The sequence below is a fragment of the Calypte anna genome, chromosome 2, assembly GCF_003957555.1.
Source record: "Calypte anna isolate BGI_N300 chromosome 2, bCalAnn1_v1.p, whole genome shotgun sequence".
Classification (NCBI taxonomy): domain Eukaryota; kingdom Metazoa; phylum Chordata; class Aves; order Apodiformes; family Trochilidae; genus Calypte; species Calypte anna.
The window spans coordinates 7,363,535-7,379,860 of NC_044245.1; the positions used below are offsets into that span (position 1 = coordinate 7,363,535).

Below are 16,326 nucleotides of genomic sequence, written 5' to 3' on the forward strand. Positions count from 1 at the left end.
CACAAAGCTATCTAAATGTCAGTCATATTTGGCAAAACATAACTTCTAAAGCACTACAGAGCTTTTCATGTAAGAAAGTTTGTACCCATTCCAAAGTTTATTCCACATACTCTACCCAGCCAAGTGAGGAACTGCAAAAAGGTCAGTGGGGTGAGTGCTTGGTTTGGGCTACAAGCTCCCTTTAGGATTATGAAAGAAACATTGGAGGTGTTAGGGTCAAGACTGCCATGTTTCACAGTATAAGCACAACCTCTTCCTCCACAGTCCTGACATGTGGAAGAAAAAGCACAGCTGGATGGATGATAAATCAAGTTGTGGTTAGGAGCTTACACTGTTTCTTGCCATCTGACTAGACTTGGCTTTACCACCAAATGGATTTTTGGACTGGTGAGGAAATGAGAAATTCATGACCTGATTCAGAAACTAAAGCTTTGAACAAAGTTTTAGAAAAAGCTGTTAATGAGTAACCAGCAGTAGCTCAGTTTATGTTTGACTGAGTTTCTATGATAAGCTTAATGAATACATGTACTTGGAAAAGACTTAACCAAGATGGACATTCATGTTCACTCTGCTTTGAAGTTATACCTAAAATCTATACATGTTGTGCCAGCTGCAGTTGCTCTACATATAATTTTCCAACAATAAAAAGTCAAGTGTAAGAAAATATTAAGGCTATTGCCAGAACATATAATTAAAATTCCTTCCAAAAGTTATAAGCTCCTGTACAGCCCAACTATTGTGCCCAAGAACTCCAGGTCCAGCCACTGGAGACAAGTCCTCTCCTTCCATTTCTGAGCAGTTCCATGAAATGACACAGTGTTAGACTCATGGACAGCTGTGATGAAAACTTTAAATAACAGAATATCTCAGAAAGGAAAATATAAACTTATTAAGGCCTATTTTTAATTAATTACCGGATGGAAACGAAGCTTTCTTGGAACTTCTGGAAGCTTCTAGAAAAAAGCTTTCCTCAGAATGGGCCTTGTGTGCAAATTGGGACAGACAAAATAAGGGTTTTTTTGTATTAAACAGATAGTGATAAATTCTGATACAATGCTCAGAAGATAAAATATTAACTAAATCACCGTGATAGTTCCAACAATATGTACTACACATAAAAACATGTATGAACCAGTTTGAATCTTCAGCCTCTGCACAAAGGCACACTTTATTTAAACAACTCTTATAAATCCATATAAAGTACAGGACTTAGACTTATAACTGTCTCTTGATCTCGTACATTAACCAGGCTTCTATTTAAACAAAATAAAGTCTGTCAGAATTCTGTTTGGCCTTTTTGTTTCTTTGGCTTTACAAGGGGGATGTGAAAGAGAAATGCTCAATGTATTTACTCTGGTCTAGGCACTGTGCCAATACTCACACAGATATTTTAGGTTTTCTGGCTCACAGTGAGTTCAACCTCTTACCTGCCTTCCCATTTAGACCACTGGAAGAAACCAGAGCTCCAGGATTAGTTGTAAGACAATCAGAATGGCACAGAGTGAATCATAACATTTCCCATTTATTACCACTCTATCCTGGATTTGCTCTTTCAGATTTATCAAACATTTTGCACAGTCCTATTAAATGTGGTAAGATTCATGCTAAGCAGGGCTGTAAAAGTTGTCTGCAAGGAGAGAAAACTTTCAACAGAACATCCAGAAGAAACTTAGATGTTTGTCAAGTTGAATTATTGTAAAATTGAAAAAAATACTGACATTTTGGTATCAACTGATGAGGCACTTACCAGTACACCATAATTTGTTCATTTTTACTTTATACATCCAGAATTTTAGATGGTTTCTTCTACCATCTCTCCAACCTGCAGAGGCCCACAGGGAAATCTTAGTATTTCTGTCTTGTGCAGAAACATGAGACAGGTCCAGCCCCAGCAATTACCCTGATAACAGGAAAAATATTCCCACTAAGGCAAGTAACACTGGAATCACACCCACTATATCTAGTGGTGAGCAGCGTGTACAGCTGGAAATCTTTTTGCAGCAGGTTCAGCCACTCCCTGCTCTGCACTGAACAGGTCATTGAAGCCAAAACAATGTTATCTAAATCCCCATAAAGGTTAATTGTAGGGATCCACCATGAGACAGCAGGAGCTTGTGATTCCCATTATCACTAAATATCCCACCCTTGGGCAGCCAAAATCATCAAAATTTCTGAAAAACCTGACATTCATTCTTAAAGTTTGCCCATGTCTCAGGGATGTAAACAAAACTGAAATTCCTTTCCATAATGATGCAGCATGGAACTCTGTGAGACTGAGTTTTGTGGTTTTTTTCCTTTTGTGATTGTGGTGGGTTCTAGAAACCATACTTAGAGACAGCAACTACTGCTGGGGGGATACTGCTAAGTTTTACTTTTGTGGATACTACAATGGCTTTCAGAAATCACAGGACTGCAAAAACTGGAATACATATAAATAGAAATCTGATGAGAAAACTGGAAGACTGGGAAGAAGACTGAGAAACATCTTTTGGCAACATGATCAAAATCAGTCTTAGTCAGCAAAGACTAAGTTTAGGTGATCACTCTGATGTGAAGTTCCCAGCCCAGTTCCAAGTGACAAACATCACACTATGGTTATAATCTTGCATGACAAAACAGAAGAGCCACAATGGGCTGTGGTGAGGAATTTTATATGATGAACTTAATTTGTGCTCTGAGCCATGGCCAGTCTTCAGGACTGCCCTCACAACAGCTTTCACAGCACTGAATTTACATAATTTTAAATGAAAGGGCATAAATCTAACTCTTTGGAAAACTGTCCTATCTTCCTGCATTCTCACTTTCCTGCCATGCTATGAGCAATCATATTTCTACAAGTAAATAGTTTTCCATCTTCCTTAACTCTATTATCATTTTCCATTTAAAACACACTCTGGCACAATCAGACTGCTTTTTAGGATCAATCAACCCTGGTAAGAAAAGTATCCTGGAGAAAAAGCAATTGCCTGGGCATAATCAAGTTACTAATGACAGGTCCATTATACAATCAACAAATTGGTGTTTCTGCTGCCTGCTCTCTCTGGTCTCTCTCATAGCTCTTGGTCCACTTAAGATATTTGTGATTCATTCCTTCTGGAAGCCAAGCCATGATGATGATGAGCAAATGGGTAAAGTAAATATTTTGATTTTTACCAAGTGTGTTGCATTGTGCTGATTACTAATTAAAGCTGTTGCATTTCACTGCAGAAACACCTACTTTTCAGCATAACTGGACCTTGCAGGCAGACATGAACATTCAGGTGTCCTGCATATTAATTGCTGTAAATCTCTTATTTTCTGTTCCCTTGTTACAAAAAGTCATTTCATCTCCAGGGGATTATGAATCCCAGCATGGCAGGTATCTTCCCTGTTTAGATAAAGTTCAACTATATAATAAAGTATAAATCTACATATTTTACCTTATGAATCTCACTGACTTTACAAACTTCCTTTTCAATTGCTTATAATTTCATATTGGTCCCATCCAATAGCATAAATGTTACATTTTCAGGCTCATATGAGCAGGTGTTCATCCCTTCCTCCCTTTTTATACCCAGCTTTTTTTTCAGATTCTAAGCAGAATACCTCAGCACAACAGTTCTTGAGAGGACATTCTGGTTTTCATTATGAATAAAACCCTTAATATATGTAATTTTATTCTATTTATTCTACATATTTGACCTGGGAAGCACCTCACCCTGCTTTGGATTAGACAACACAGTATGGAAGAAAGTCAGGTAGATATTTAACTCTTCTGCAGCAGAATGTACTTTGCAGTGCCACTAGCATGCTACACTGATAATTAATTCAAGCTTCCCATTTCTAATATTTAGGCAATACCAACTAACTAGAACCAAAAATTAACAGAACCTTTCAAGCTAGCTCAGTAATAAATTCCTACTACCTGCTATAATTCATCATTGCTGAAGTCCACATCCCCAGATAGCCACAAAAGCCTCTAGAGGTAAATATTAAAAAAAAAAAAAAAAAAAAAAAAAAAAAAAAAAAAGGAAACCTAAAATTATCTGGCAGAGGCAAACTGGAGCAGAAGATTCCTGTTGTGGGAGTTCTCTCACCTATGCAACATGTACATTCCCAAAGAGCAAGCCCAGGCACATTTGTTTTTACCAGTCGTTTCCACACTCAGACACATTTCTATTCCCCCCTCCCTCCTTCTGCTTTTGTATTTCATCATCCACACCAGCAGTGAGTGGAAGTGGCTGGCTCTGCCTCTCCACATTGTTCTCAGACATTTCTCTCCCCTGGTGAGCTCTGAAGTCCACGCAGTATTTGCCATGCCATGGCTTGGAGGCCTTTTGCAGGCAGAGGCAAGGGGAGAAAGTCAGTCCTGGTTACAACTATCTAGGACAGCAGGACTCAAATTACTATGGATTGATCTCTTAGCACAAGAGGTCAGGTGATTGGATTTTAAATTACTTATTCTTGCAACTAAAACAAACCTCCAGCACCCCCAGAAATGAAAAACAGATAAGGTCAAAGTTTGAGAGATACAAAGTCAGCTCGTTGTTCTATTTATTTTGTGACATTAAAACACAGGATATGAAAATGAAAATAATCTTAACAGAGCTAGAAACTAAAGCCAGATGTTTTAACATCAGGAAGCAGCATATTCATAATCCGTTGTGTTTTTTTCTGAAATAATTAACTATCTATTGCATTTCCATCACAGCTCATTTCTCTGCAATGTGAGTAATTTGCCATCTTGTAAATACACACTGAATTCATTCAGTTTATAGTAAACAGCTGCACACAGGGCAGCTTCACTTCATACACACACAAACACACACACACAGGCTCTGCACTTGTGTCCTTACATGTTTTTTAGATTAACCTAGTCAAGAGCACAGAACACTCAGGACCATAAAACAAAATCAAAGGTACCTCCTGCTCTCTGGAAATGAATCCTTAGAAATGTCTTCTCTGAAAATGGGTGTTTCCTTAGCATGAATATTTAATATCTCCTCTCATTTTTTTTGTTGCTCGTGTCCAGAGAAATTAGATTTTACCATTCCTTGAAGAGAATGTGATCCCCAGATATCTCCAGATCTTCAGCCTGCACTCCAACTCCCATCCATTCACTCCTCACTGCCACTGACAGTACCAGCCTTCACTAGTTGTGTGTGTGCCTCTTCCTCACTTATTCAACCCAAATACATTCAGGGCTAAAAACCTCATTCTACAAGTGATATGTGAAGAGAAATTTCAAAGACTAAGTTGGTTACCCCATCAGCTTCTCACAATCTAAGGAGTTCCCCTCTGTCCTGTCTCTCTCCAGTGACCTTGACAAGCAAGAGCCCACAAAATAACATTAACGCCAACCTGAAAAACTGCCAGTGACTCCAGACACCTTCAGACCTAAATACCTATGTGTCATAAACATGATGACAAAAAATATGTCCAGTTTATGGAAGTGAAACTTATTTTCCTTTTAAAATGTTTATATTTGATAGTGATTTTTGTATTACTATCAACAGTAAGTGTACACACATTAAATGCCTTCAGTAGTTGACAGCACATTTTGATTGTTTATGCAGGTAAAAAAAATATATAAATAATAAATGTTCCCAAATCTTCAATGAGTGCAGCTTTTTCTCTAGTTACATTGAAAAGATGGAGGGAGCAGATAAAGGAATTTATTTCTGAAATCTTTATCATAAGTAAGAGTTGCTCACTCTTAGTCAAACTTAAGGCTGAACACAGACTGTCGTGTGTCACAACAGCTTGCACTGCACTAAGTATCAGTATTAGTTTCAGTCTTTATTATCAACAGAGCAGCTGCTCTTATCTCTTCCCAAATTACTTCCTGGTATTACTTTCAATCTCTATTCTATAAAAAAAAAAAACAAGCTTCTGACTTGGGTTTTTTGGGGAGTGGAGGAGGACTTAATTTTAGCTATCAGGTGCAAGGGAATGTTATTGGGAGTGGAAAAGCAGGAAAATCAGCTTCTGGTTTGTAATAGAAATATAAATAGCAGAGGGGGAAGAATGGCATCTTGAAAGCTTGAAAGATGTAAAGCTCAGTTTTCAAGTGTACTTATGGACAGCCTGATGCAGGTGGACTAGGAGGAACTTCAAATATTGCAAAAGGACCTGAAGTATTCAAATTCTTTTGAAAATCCCATCTCTTTGGATTACTAGGTTTCCAAACACTTTTTTTTTTCTCAAAGATTAATCTTATGAGTGGCACTTCAACCAAGCTTAAGTTATCTGTTGTTCTCAAATTTTTGGATTTCAGATTTATAAACAGATGGACATCAAAAGTGAACAAGTTACTGAGTCTTACCAAGTTACTACTCATTTGTTTTACCTGTTAATGTACACAATGAAAATAAAACATGCTGGCTAGCTAATAAGGCATTGCAAAGCACCATTTCTTATTCAGAATTGCAGTGAGATAGAAGGATGCACATGTTCTGCTAATAAAGCCAAACTGAGGAACAGCTGCTTGGTTTGCCTTAGTGACTTGGTTGAGGTCCACCAGCACAGCTGATGAATCCTGGGTGAAAAACATTCTTGTCTTCCTAAGGAATACAGACTAGCTCAGTACTCTACATGGCAGGTTTCCTCTTTTACTGACTTCAGCATTTTACAGGTGAAAGAAAGACTCCACAGGTCTGCACTGCTGAAAGGAGACAAAACTCTTTAAATACACAACACAGAAAAAATAACTGAAAGAATTGCAGTTTTTAAATTATTGGTATAAATTTATAGATTAAAATGCTGGCATGTAGCCTCTTGCCTCTGCATAGCTTAGAGTTTATACAGTCATTCTGAAACACAAAAAATACAAGGAAAATGTATCATTAATCATCCAACTAAAAGAAGTCTATTAAGTTAGTATGCACCTTTAACATCAACTAGGGGACACTTTAACATCAAATAAAAGGGGAAAGAGAACAGCTGAATAACATCTTCTACCTCCCATTTATTTCAGGCTATAAATCTTATCTTTATGAATAATTTTGGCTCAACTTTTCAGACAGCAGAAGCCTTTTCCTCTTCCAATAAGAATGTAGAGCTTATCTAACCTCAGTGGAAGGAGTATCCAAGAAGAACTGTGTCAAGAATAGTGTCAAGACCTGGAAGGAAAAGTCAGTAGAGTGCAGGTATGGAGACAGGATGCCTGCAAACCCTCTGAAGGGTGATGTAGGTTGAATGTGGTGATAAAGTGCTGTTTCAGTTGTCCCAAACCCCACCTGCTTGAGTTTATAGATGACTACATGCTAAAAGGCTGCAGATGCCTTGTTTCAAGAACCCTACAACTGATGGTCCACCAGCAAAACAAACACTAACATTTCACAACTTTCAGCCACAACATGAGCCACATGGAGTGTGTAGTAATTAGGCACACTCACTGAAGTATCACTTCTGATGCTGGCATTTAATATAGTCTCTTCTGATTTATGTCTTATCCCCAACCCTTGATCTTCCTGATCAGACTGCCAAAAGAGTCCTAATAATGTTATTTTAGGACATGGCGTGACTATCCATAGATACTTGACTGGAATATTTAACAGCTATTTTCAAAAGGCATAAGGAAAAAATACTCTCCATCATTGCTGACTTAGGCTGAGTTTGTACATGGATCCTTTTGGGATGAATCCTATACGAAGAAGAATGGACTTATTACTAAGGTAAGTGAACTAGGATTCATGAGTTCAACAGTAACATTCCTGTACAACATGGAGCTATTTGCTTAAATTCCAACGATCTGCTTGAATATCAATATTGCAGGGGCAGTGTTTCCTCTCACACACATCCAGCCTATAACATCTATCAAGGTTATAAATACTTCAGAGATTTTATCTTCACTAACATACATATTCTTATGTGTGCATAGACATCTAGCTTAATAGCATTCAGTTATGGGTGAAAAGACAACCTGGAAAGTTACTTCAGTATTTCAGTGTGGCACACTAATAAGTTCAAAGTAGATCATAGTTTACCAGTCACCGTGTTAAAACAATGAAAAGGTAAAAAAAATATATTATCATTGTTTTATCTTTTATGTGTGGAATACTCTTTTCAAATCCAAGCTTCAGCCATTCATCAATGCAAAGCTTACATAAAGGACCCTCTGTTCAACTTCAGGCAATAAGCAGATAGAGATCCAGAGAGTGATACAGTTCCCTCATCCCTGACCTGTCCTTCCTCATGCCTCTTGGTTCAGATCAGACATGCTACTCAGAAGCCATGACTGATACTCAGTAACAGCAAATCCCTCTCTAATTAACTGATGCAAAAGGAATGACAAGTCATGATGAAAACCACATTCTAGAAGATGCAATGCTCCGTTGAGAAGCTGGCAAACTCCCATACATATTATGGTAGCACTGACTAAACACATTTTTTAATTTTTTCTTTACTGTCCCCTTCTTCCACATGCCTTGTGGGGACCACTATGTCCAGTTTCTACTCCCATCTCAGAGCACACTTTTCCCAGAAGTCTCTACACTACACGGACAAATCCAGTTTCACTCTTCAAGGTGGATATGAGGCTTTTGGGAGAACATCCAGCCAAGTGTGGAGTTAAATCCAATTCGCTTGTGTAGAGGCTGAACAGTATTTAATCTCAATGAGCTTTCAACTTGCCCAAATGCATCCCCTCAGAGCAATGAAGTTGTGCAGTCTCTGTCCTTGAAGATATTAAAAATCTGATGGGACACATTCCTGAGCAACCTGCTCAGGAGGAGGACTGGACTAAAGAGTCTCCAGAGGATTCTTTCCACCTTAACTCTTCCATGATTCTACAAAAACACTTGCAAGCAGTCACATCTTTCAAAGGCCACAGCACCAAAACCAAGATGATGCAAGCTTAGCAAACATATTAAATGTGCAACTAAAGGCATAGAACAGTCCCAAAGCTGTGGAAACTTGTCAAAGATTATGTCTAGGCAGCAAAAATACAGTCACTGTGATACTTCAGGATTCTGCACACAATTCCAGGTGTCTTGTCTGGTTTTTGTCTAGAATCCATTCAAAATAAGTGGCATGCAGGTAATAATCCACCTTCTCCACTAGACAGATTATGGGCAATGCCAGTGTCACCTGTTCAGTCCATAACATCCTCACCACTACACCTTTTCTATCAGTTCCTTGCCTGCAATGCAATGTTTCTTCATACTCAACGTTTAGCCCAGGTATTGATTTCTCGAATTCATCAGAAAACATTTCCAAACTAATCTAAACGAATCAACAGGCACACAGCTTCCACAAACAATATCAAAACTTCAGTGATGCATGAGAGACCACTAGTAAACCTACAACCAAGCAAGACAATCCTGTGTTTTGTAGCACAGCAAACCAACACTGACCACTCAGCTCTTCCTTCTTCAACTTGCAGCAGAGTATTTTCTTATTCTCACTTTTGCAGCAGCATTACCACGTGAAAAGATGACTGCAGATTGCACAATGCCTGCTGGGAATAAATGATGATAAAGGCCTCATAGCATGACAGTTAATGCTTAGAATGCACACACTTCCTCCTCGTGAAACTGCAGATCCATAAATGTGCTCTCCAGCAGCTTAAAAAATGCATATATCCCCATCACCCTGATTGCAGAAATAGATTAAAGTCTTCAGCTTCTGACTTAGGTTCTGATTTTGGAGCCCAAGGTCACAGGTGCCCTTTGCAATAACGACCATAAGGTCTGAACAGTCGTGGTGGGTGATATAAATGACAAGCATGAAACAAATACTGCAATCCATTTACTATGCATCCCACTAAGTCAAGCTTACATAATGTAATTTACTCTCATGCCAAGTTATATGAAAATTTAAAGGACTCAATATACAACTCCATGAATCCTCAGTGTCAAAAAATGAAGTAACGTTATGGTTTGGTTCTCTATTGAGTAAAGGATGTTTTCATGCTCAAAGATTTTATATGTAGGTCTATGCAAGCATTTTAAGAGAAATTGTATTACAGAAGCAAACACTAAACTGAATCATTACATTCCAGTTCTACAAATGCCTGAAGAATAAACACAAAAATCAATTTGCAGCAGAAATTGTCATATTCATCAGTGTTTTGAGTACAAAAAATAGTTGAGTTGCAGCATAACACTATCACCAAACCACCAATAATATTTTATACTTATTGATGGCATCTTATGTTCATGTATTACGTATACACAAGTTCTCCCTTCCAGGAAAAAAACCATACACCATTCAAGATACATTCCAGATGCTTTATCTTTTTGTCCTTGAGGACATGCCCAAGTCTTCCTGTTTGTTGGGCCATAACACTTTCTCCAGTGAGTCTACAGTGTGAACAACAGCAGAAAACTGAGAAAGGAGTCCTCTGCAACCAGATCAGGCCCTGAGAGCAGGCTAATTGTTGAAGGCTGATGATCTGTCTAGGGTAATATAGCCCACAAAGGGGTATTTCTGTACCAGACAGACTTATTCTGTGACACCTCCTGTCTGCTACTGATGTCATCTTGATGCTTCATTTCTCTGTAACCAGCTCTGCTCTTTCATTATTCCCTAAGCATGAGATGCCTCTTGATGCAAATTCAGCTCTTCTTCAAAGGGATGAGAATTACATGTGGTACTTCACCCAAAATAAATACCCATAATTTGGTCTACCAACAGCCATGCTGACACAGTTTGGCCTTCTTTCTACCCCCATCAGCCCTGCTGAGCCAGCACATGACTGTCCATGGATACCAATAAAATCATTGTTGAATCCTATCTTCAGGGTCAAATTTGGCTTTCAGTCACATCTGAGAAGCTTCCTTGAAAGCAATGTGGTGTTCAGGTGAAACTGGATTGAGCCTTGCAGGTTTGTGAACAGACTCTGGAATATCCCAGCTGAAGATCAGTACTCATGATCTTCAAGGAGCATGACATTTTCTTCTGCTTCAGTAATTCTCAATACCAGCACAGTCTGTGTAACCTTCCAGGAGGACAAGAGGCTCCCTTTCCACATTTCTGTGAGGCTTCTTCCACATTCACAGCTTGTTCCTCCAATGAAATACACACTCCTCTGAGGCCACAGTCCTCCCAGGGCTCACAAGTATAAATAGAGGAGGCTGGATGAGACCAGTTATTAGCAAAATCTTCTTACAGAACGAGTGGTGTTTTAAAGAAGCAGTATTTTTTATTAAGCAGATGATAATTTGTTATGCTTTATACCCCAAAAGACTAAGTGCTTCTTTAAATAGAGTAGCAGCTATTATGACTGCAAACATGAATCTTTTTTTTCCTCTTCAAATAGATTCAAAGTGCAATCTCAAAGCTCCTGAGTAAATACCTCTTGCCCTTTCAGATCCTTAAATATAACAACCCTTTAAAGAGGAATCCAGATTTAAACTTCAAGGCTACAGGGACTCAGGACAACTCAGAATCTGCCCTATGAGAGCAAGGAGCAGGATAGTTGCAGGTTTAATTTTAAGGAAACATTTCTCTCTCCTCTGTCTCTGTTTCCCTCTGCCCCCATCTTCTTTTGCCAAGAAAACAAACTTTTTTTTCATTCCTACATCCCACTGGAAGCTTATTCCCTCATCTCCTTTGAAAGAATTTACCAGCCTATTCCTCACCTGCAGTTTCCTAAAGGGATCATTAGACTAAAGTTCTCTTTCTCATCAGTCCATGCAGCAATGACTGGGAGAAAAGAAGCACCCTGCAAAAACTGTGACAGAACAAAATAATTTCACAGTGATTTATTAGGCATAGAGCCATTAATGACTTTGCAAATGTGGAAAGCAAGACACAGGGGCAGAGCCAACACTAGCTGTCAGAACATCATTGTTGTCTATTGAGTTAGAAATATTTAAGCCATCTGATGTTTCAGCCTGGCATCCCAACATAATAATAGGCCTGGAAACAGCAATAAATTTGCACATTGAGGAGTCTGTTCAAAACCACAGAGGTTGACAAAGAAGTGAGGGAAAGTGTGCAGAAACATTTGTTTGTGTGACATTGAAAATAAAGGTTTGTGATCTCCAAGAGCATCCTCCCAGTGTATCAACTCTGCTGTCAGGGCTGAAGTACCAGAGGCAACAGCCACTTCACTGAACTGAGAGATGTTTTCATATTCATTTGCAGATGTTATTTTTGTCCTTAATGTGAAAAAACCTCTTTGTTCTTTTGAATAAAAAGTCACCTTGTGATGTGTTTGGGAAAAATCCAAGGAAGTGCCAAGATTTTGCAATTCCCACCTGCTGGGAGCAGCAGGTGCTTGGCACTTGCCATGGTGAAACTCTGGAGACAGGTTCTACCCTCAGTTGCACTACTTTGAATACAACATAACTTTGCTGGCACTGACTGAATTTTCCCAGCTGAAATTCAAAGTAAGCAAGAGCAGAAGTTCTCCTCTTTTTTTTTTTTTTCAGCAACATGGGATTACAAGGCTAACATTTACATTAGAACTGATCAATTCTGTGAGATGACAAAAGAACGTTCTGATCTCACTGCTGGGAACTCCTACTCAGCAGACAATTGCATCCTGTCTTAGAATGGAGTTTTTAAAACACCGAAAGCAATGTGCAAGCACCGTCTTATAATGGCTTGAAAGGGAATTCTATAATGCTAATGTCTTCATATTACAGATGTGAGCCATAAAGAGACAAAATGTTTCTATCCAAATCTGTAGCTGCTTGCAGGGATATTTGGACCAGAAATTTCCATTTAGGCATCTTCAGTTTCAAGACTTCAGAACATGTTGGGAAAGACAGAGGAAGATTTGACCTCTACTAGAAAAGCAATTACATTATGGTCAATCTAAATTACTTGTTTGTTAGTAAGCTGTGTATTTGCAAAGGAAAAAACCAAACAAAACAACAAAAATGTTGTTCAATGAGTCCAGCAGTTTAGCAAATACTTCCCTGCCACACTAACAGAATGCAGTGGCCTTCACTGTACTGTTGGCTACTGAACAACAAGTTGAGAGCAGCTGGGAAACCCAACTGGCAAGAACTAAGTGGTCTACCACTATTCCCAGAAGCAAATTCCCACTAATTTTTGCCAAAGGAGACTCTGCACAGAAAGAAAGTGAAAATAGAGTGTTTCCAGACTTTCTGTATTATGCCTTGTTCTTGCTTGAGAAGGATGTACCTGAGAAATACCCTGGAGTGTTCCAAGTCACAAAACCTGCTTTCTCATATCAGTCTATTTTTTACCATCGTCACAGGCAAACCCCCCAAAATAAAAATATTCCTTTCAGTCAGGCCACAACCTTCTGACCTTATTGTAGAATGTTTTATATAATTCAGCTTTTTTCATTCCCCACATTATTTGTCATTATTTTTTTCAGTCAGCATCTCTAAATAACTACTAAATAAGTGTTAGGGTACCCTGCTTCTCAACAGTACCTTTTGTCCCATTGCTCTCTTTTTCAGAATCGATTCCTCTCTCCCCTCCTCCTCAGACCTTGTTAGTCCTTCTCTTGTTCCTAATTTGAAGATCTCAATGAGCAAGAATTACATGCCTCAGCAATAAACATGATTTCACAGCAAAACAAAGAAGAGGATGAACAAAATAAGAATTACTGTCTGGTGAAAGCTCCCTTGACTACTACAGCTACACTGACAGGCGCCATCGAAATAATAGGAATGATGCTTCAAAACAGCAGCCAACAACATGTTATGAAACAGGAAAAAAAAAAAAAACAACAGTCTAAATGGATCTTTTCAAATGCAGATTCCACTGTCAAATAAGGAGAATGTGAAAAATGTTCCTTCTTAGAGCACAGTCATATTTAAACTCTGCCACTAACAGAAAACCACCAAAAACATCAATACAACCTGGAAGATCCTGGGCCAAATAGTCCATTAAGTGATGCAGAATGGAACAGAGGGATCATATTTTGGGGATGGAGAGGAAGGATGGAAGGTGTTATCTCATTACCAAATCTTGAATTGCTGCCAACTGAATGAACAATGAAACTCATGTTGATTTAAGTCCAATATCAGACATTTGCAGACCTGTATGTGAATAACTACCACTACCTAGGTGACAAACTGCATAGCAAAGAAACCAAGAGATTATTGAACATGAAAAATTGTGGCCCCCTACTAATGGTGTTCTACTCAAGACAGAACTAAGGCAACACTCAAAGAAATATTGTCTACAGCCTTAAGGAAGCATTTAGGAAAAAGCAGTAGCCTTCCTCTGTCAGTAATTCTTAAGTGTGAACAAGTTATTAAAGCCCTTTTCTCACTTTGTCTTCACAACCATAAAATGAGGGAAATTCCTGTAAGTACTGGTGAGCTATCTGGCAGCTAGAAGATATTTCAAAAGCACCAGATGGATCCTGTAAAATCCTGCAGTAAACCCTGCATCTCCCAAGCTACCTGTGGCTCTTCAGCAGGCAAAAAATGCAGCTTCTTAAATCAGGCATAAAGATCCAACTTGACAGAAGCCCCCAGCTAGGAAGAGAATTCAGAAGTGGGGGAGTATGGAACGAGATGGCAGAAGCAATGCAGCAAGCAGAGTGGACAGGAATAAGATGCCCAGGATGAGTGGTACATCTTATTTTCTTGGTATTTTACATCCCTATTGTGACACAGTACTGGTACCATGGCAAAAATAATTGCTTAAACTCCAGTCACAAATTCATAGATAACATCCATGTTAGGAGAAACAGACTTCTTCCTCCTAGTACTGAATGCACTCAGAGCTCCAGAAGTTTGGCTTAGGCTTGCATTCCTCTCCAGTGAAAAATTAAATCTCCAGAAGAGCCATGTATTTCTCCTCCATTTTATTCTACACACTCAAGACACCTAAAACTCTGCTTTGACTTCTTATTTTGCCATAAAACAAAGAAAAAAACTTCAAACCAGAAATATCTTGAGATATATATTTACTCCATGGTGGCCTGGCAGAGACACATGTAGGACTGTTTCCCACTTTTATATAATGAGATTTAAAAACCCAACAACAACAACAACAAAAAAATGCAAACAAAACCCTCAAACTACCAAAACCCAACCAACCCACCAAACAAACAAAAAACCAGAAAACCAAGACAGATTGCACATAAGAAAAAGATACAGGGACTCAGCTATTTCTCGTCAGAAGGAATGAAACCAAAAGCACATCAGGACCACGAATAAACAAACTGAATAGTTGCACAGATAAAAAGAACATCCTGACAGTAGAGAAAAACAATATTAAAAGTTTTGAAAGGCATGAAAACTCTGAAGACAGAGCCAGCCTTTATTTCCACTGGGAACAGAAAGAAACTTTTAGGTCTGAGGTTATTCTGTATCTATATGCTGTATTTTCTTGCTTGTTTCTTTATAATGTGAATATACAAAACAAAACAAGGCCAGTGAACAAACTGCATCGCTCATTACTCTGCTCCACCGTGGTAATAAAACTTCCTGCTCTCTCGGCAATAAACACACTGCTTGTGTCCAAATCAATCCTAGGAAATTCAGCTGTGGATCGGTTTTGCGAGTGAGAAGAGTCAGATTAAACACAGATTCAGCCACAACGCACGGACAGTTCCCAGAGCCAAACCTGGGGATGTCGAGATTAGCATTTGGGGGTAAACATTTCTTTTCCTAAACCGTACTGTGAGTCTGCAGGTGAAAAGGACGAGACACACTGAGCCAAGCCCACAGCCCAGGACAGGGAGCAGTGGTGCAGCCGGTTATCCACACTCCTTGGTCCCACGGACACGGCACATCCAGAACCACACCGGGGGCAGAGACTAGGGGACCCCCCATGCTCCAACCCACCTCAGGTGTGGAGGACTTGCCTGGTGCACAGGCTGCACCCTTCAGACCAACATCCCTCAAACTCCAGACCTCCGCGCCAGGAAACACCTTCCCTGCATGTCAGAGGAAAACAAACCCCAGCGCCCAAGCCCCGCCAGCTGCCGAAGCGGAGGAAGCGCAAGGAGCCACTTACGGGGATGTGCACTCGCAACATGAGTTTCTTCTGGCTGGAGCTTTTCCTGCTGCTGCTGGAAGCATCTTTCTTCTTGTCCATGGCAGTGCTTCCCATCTCTTCACTCAAGCCCGGTGCTAGAAGATAGATCTAAAGAGGGAGGCTCCTTTGCCACCTCTCCCCACCGTCCCACCGGCCGCAGTTACTCCACGCTCCTTATTTTCTTTTTCCTCGTTTCTTTTTTTTTTCCCTTTTTAAAGTTTTTTTTCTTTTTTTCTTTTTTTTTTTCTTTTTTTAAAATGTCCTTAGGAAATAGGGGGGACGGGGAGGACTTGGTCGGGGGTGGACGGAGGAGGGGGGGGACAGAGACAGGGGGAAAGGGGGAGGAGGGAGGATGGGAGAAGCAGAGGGAAGGGGAGGAGCTTCTCCAGCTCCGGCCTTTAATCCCAGCAGCGAGGTGTCAGG

General features: G+C 39.6%; 1 protein-coding gene across 1 annotated transcript in view; it reads right to left on the bottom strand.

Annotated features, from left to right (window-relative positions):
• The window catches only part of PRKAG2 (protein kinase AMP-activated non-catalytic subunit gamma 2), a 218,182-nt gene extending 202,082 nt beyond the window's left edge, over positions 1-16,100 (bottom strand). The window contains exon 1 of the mRNA XM_030445586.1: positions 15,883-16,100. Within this exon, the coding sequence (XP_030301446.1) occupies positions 15,883-15,978 (96 nt within the window). The 5' untranslated portion in view covers positions 15,979-16,100. The remainder of the gene's footprint in view (positions 1-15,882) is intronic.
• Positions 16,101-16,326: the final 226 nt, after the last annotated feature.